Here is a 4338-nt window from a genome sequence, read left to right as displayed (position 1 = left end):
CACATTCCAAAGACATGCATGGCAGGTTAATTGGGCGCTCCGAATTGTCCCTCGGTGTGCTTGTGAGTGTGGATGGTTGTTCGTCTCTGTGTGCCCTGCGATTGGCTGGCAACCAGTCCAGGGTGTCCCCCGCCTACTGCCCAGAGCCAGCTGAGATAGGCGCCAGCACCCCCCGCGACACTTGTGAGAAATAAGCGGTCAAGAAAATGGATGGATGGATTATGAATACTATTCAGGGCAAAGATGGCACCAAATTTAACAAATAGATAATAAACACCTGCGATAGAGTAAAAAAAATAAAGGCGCATGTGAAAGGTTTACATGATGAATTATCGAATGTAAAAAATAGCCTGCACGCTGAAAATAAAATCCAAATTCACATTCCTTAATAGAGTTTATGATCTTTGTAGTTATATTGTGTGCTATAATTATTTTAGAGCTGTCAAGCGATTAAATGTTTTAATCAGATTAATCACATCTTAGAAATTTTATTAATCATGATTAATCACTGACTTAAAAAAGCTTTATTTCCCAACATATTTTTCCCGCTAAATTTGAAGCGCGTCTATTATGTGTTAATTTTTGCGACATTGAATATTATGAGGATATCTTCAAAAATTTATATCCACTGCACACGCTCATCCTGCTTTTTCTAATCAATTAATTATTTGCATAATTTAAAATGGGAAAAAATGACCAATGGCATATGTAAACATTTATTAAATGCTTTACTTTAATGCATGTAGTTATGTTTATTGCTCAAACTCCAACAGCTACCTTTAATGTAACCATCCACTGTTGGCTAAAAAGGATCATCTGTGGTCAAATTAAGAGTGTGATTAATCTGTGGTAATACAATGATTAATGTGATATTTTTTTGTGATTAATTAATTAGTTAACGCTTTAACTTTGACAGCACTAATTATTTTATTTATTAATTTAAATTAATAATATAATAACTTATAATATATTACATTTCATATCGATATATTATTTCCCTTACCTCTAAAATTAATTTCTGTTGTTTTGACTTAAAGTATAGAACAAAGCAAGAAGCTGAACTTTTTAGCAATCTAATAAAAACAAGAGTGATTGAAGACAAATATTTGATTCATAATTGAAACCTCAAAAAGAAACAATGATGGCACATCGATGTTCCAGCGGTCGAGGAGGAAACTCACCATCAGATTTCAAGACATTCGTACAGGCCCTGGACGCCATCTACAGAACGTCATTTCAAAAAAAGAAAAGGAAATTCCATATTGTTAAATGAATCAAATGTTTTTCTTCCATGAGGCTCTTGGATGGATGATTTGTTTTATAGGATTGACGTTCTTTTGTGTCATGCCGCTGTATTTGTTTACAGACGCAAAAATAGTCTCCGTATTGTTTGAGATAATTTCCCACGTATTACTAATAAGACGGTTATTAAGAATGATGTGGCGTGTTGTATACAGAAAATAAACTAGTACGCAATTAAAAAACAAATGCAAAAGATAACTATTATTACATCTGTGCTTTCTTGCTGTAGGTTTGGTTCAAAAACAGACGTGCCAAGTGGAGGAGGCAGAAAAGGTCATCATCGGAAGAATCAGAGAACACTCAGAAATGGAACAAATCCAAAAAAAACGTGCGCGGGGAAAACGGAGGAGAGGAAATGTGAAGTGGACTCGGACTGACTTGCAAACGATCGAACCGCGCGCATGCGCGTTTGCTTGGATCAGCGACGGTGATGGGTGATTTGTGTTGCACAGATGTACATATTTCCATGTCTATTTAAATCTAATTTAATTTCGAATGTCAAGAAAATCAAGAGACGCAATGCAGTGTCTCGCATATGACACTTGAGTTTATGTCACATGTGACCTTATTTGTAATATTCATGTTGTAACTTATAGTCCGTGTCAGTTGCCAATTAACGTGTTGCTCAGCATACGGAATTTGTCTGTGGAGTTTATGGGGGGAAATACGCTGCGAACAATAAGTCGGAATGTGATATTTATAATGCATCTGATTACATTTTGTAAAAATAAATGCAGAAATTGATCATAGGACAACGATTAAAACATTAAAATATAACTTATGTACACTCCAGAGCTGATTTAATTTACAGCGGAATTATGGAGGACCAAAACTGACAAAATTAAAATAAATGAATGAATGAATAAAAAAATAAATAAATGACTAAAAGTAAAAGTTAAAAGGATCTAAAAACATAATTCAAAAATGAAATACATAAAAATAAATATAAATGGAAATAAAAACAATAAATAGATTAATAACTAAAAGTAAAAATAAATAAAAAAATAAAAAAATAGATAAAAAAATAAATATATAAAAATAAATGTCGAAATAAATACAAAAATAAATATATAAATAGAATTAAATGTCAATCAATACATAAAAACGCTCTTCTCTCACATTTATTTATTTCGTGCTGCAGACCCTCTGTCAGGTGGAAATGTTCAAATGAGGGGGCGGCCCTTGGGTTGGGCTCCGCTGCATGTTGCAAACTGCCGACATTGAGCGGGTCAGCGAAAGTCTGGCTGGCTTGCACGGAGAGCTGTCCGCAGACCCGCTCACTGGACCGTTGAAAGTCAGTTTGCAATGGCGGAGTCCAACCTTAGGACCGCCCCCTCATTTCAATCACATTTCGTTCTGACAGAGCAGCTGCAGCATGAAATAAAAAAAAAATGTGAGAGCACAGTGTTTTGCTTTATTGATTGATATTGAATTTTTTTAATATATTTATTATTGTATTTATTTCGACATCTTTTTTATTTATTTGTATTTTTCCAAGCTTTATTTTTGTATTTAATTTTACTTTTCTTAAGTTATTTATGACTATTGTGTTGTGTTTAATCCCATTTATACTTATTTTTTGTATTTATTTTTTTAAGTATTTTTTTATAGCCATTTTAATTTTCACTTGGATTCATTCTTTTTTTTTTTTTTTTGGCAGTTTTGGTCCTCCATATTGAATAAACACGAGGTGTGAATGTGAGGGTGAACTGTTGCTTCTGTGTGCAGCAACCATCCTATGGACCCCTTCATGGCCTACGTCACGATGACGTCACGGTGTTTACTGGAGGCAAAAACAACCGCTGGAGGCAACGAAGTGCAGCTAGAAGTAAACAACGCTGGTTGTCTGTTAATTAGGCCCCGAGCAGCGACCGCTGCGAGGTCCCTCTTGTTTTTTGTAAGAATTCTTCTTCTTCTTCTTCTTCTTCTTCTTCTTTAGGGCCAGAGCAGCGACCTTTGGTCTCAAAATTTCACACATTTGATGAGAGTCCAGCCCTTAAGACATCTACGAACTTATATTTCATCTTACTGATAGCGCCACCTAGTGGCAATTTTTTTTCTTACGAATTTTCTTCTACGTTTTTCTCCAGACACGTTAACTGGACCTACCTCATATTTGCTCAGATGAGGGTTTCGGCCTTCATGATGTCACAACACGAAGTTTGTGAGTTTTCGCGAATTGCTGTGAGTGTGGCTAAGCGCTGTTCGCCAAGAAAACAACGCCAGTTTTGATGGTCTAAACATGCACAGAAACTCATGAAACTTGGCACACACATCTGGCCTGGTAAAATGAGCAATATTTTATTGTTAATTGTGCTATTTTTACAAAAATGACTCAATAGCGCCCCCTAGAAATATTTAACGAAGCAGCCCCGCTTGTACGTTTAAGCAAGAACGACGAATATTTTTAGGTGTATGAGGGAGCCCAAGACCTACAAAAAAAGTCTCTTGGACCCATATGCTAAAATGAACAGGAAGTGAGCTACGAATTTTTGAATGTCCCATTTTTGACGATTTTTGCACATTTACAGGGGGCATACTTTTGCCCACATCTCCTACACGTTTCATCCGACTGAGTTAAGACTTGACCTGGACCATGTCAAGACGTGAGCCAACGACAGGGGGAAAAATCTTGACTTTTCGAAATACTATATGATGAGGGCGGGGCGTCAAAATTTGTGTTTCGCAATGAAAAAGAATATGCTTAATAACTTCCCGGTACATGCCCCAAAAAATCCCAAACTTGACATGTATGTTCATAGTCAAGGCGTGAAGGTATCTCTATGACAACATTCAGTTATATATGCAGCGTCACCTCGCCTTTGAGGCATGAAAAAAAAATACCCCACTTATGGTATTTTTACAAAAATTGTAAACACGTTTCGCAATGAAAAAGGATATGCTTGATAACTCCCCGGTACATGCTCCAAAAAATCCCAAACTTGACATGTATGTTTATCGTCAAGGCCTGAAGGTATCTCTATGACATTGGTTTGACATTTGAGCGGTGGAGAGAGTTGAGATCAGACTTGGATT

The 4338-nt window shown here is 36.2% G+C and overlaps 1 protein-coding gene across 1 annotated transcript in view; it reads left to right on the top strand.

Moving 5' to 3' along the window:
• The window catches only part of gsc (goosecoid), a 5151-nt gene extending 3062 nt beyond the window's left edge, over positions 1-2089 (top strand). The window contains 2 exon segments of the mRNA XM_077539818.1: positions 1532-1621; positions 1623-2089. Coding sequence (XP_077395944.1) covers positions 1532-1621; positions 1623-1679 — 147 coding nt within the window. The 3' untranslated portion in view covers positions 1680-2089.
• Positions 2090-4338: the final 2249 nt, after the last annotated feature.

Source organism: Festucalex cinctus, chromosome 12 (assembly GCF_051991245.1).
Source record: "Festucalex cinctus isolate MCC-2025b chromosome 12, RoL_Fcin_1.0, whole genome shotgun sequence".
In the NCBI taxonomy this organism is placed as follows: Eukaryota; Metazoa; Chordata; class Actinopteri; order Syngnathiformes; family Syngnathidae; genus Festucalex; species Festucalex cinctus.
Note: the sequence above shows the minus strand (reverse complement) of the source record. Positions and strands in the feature narration are given on the sequence as shown.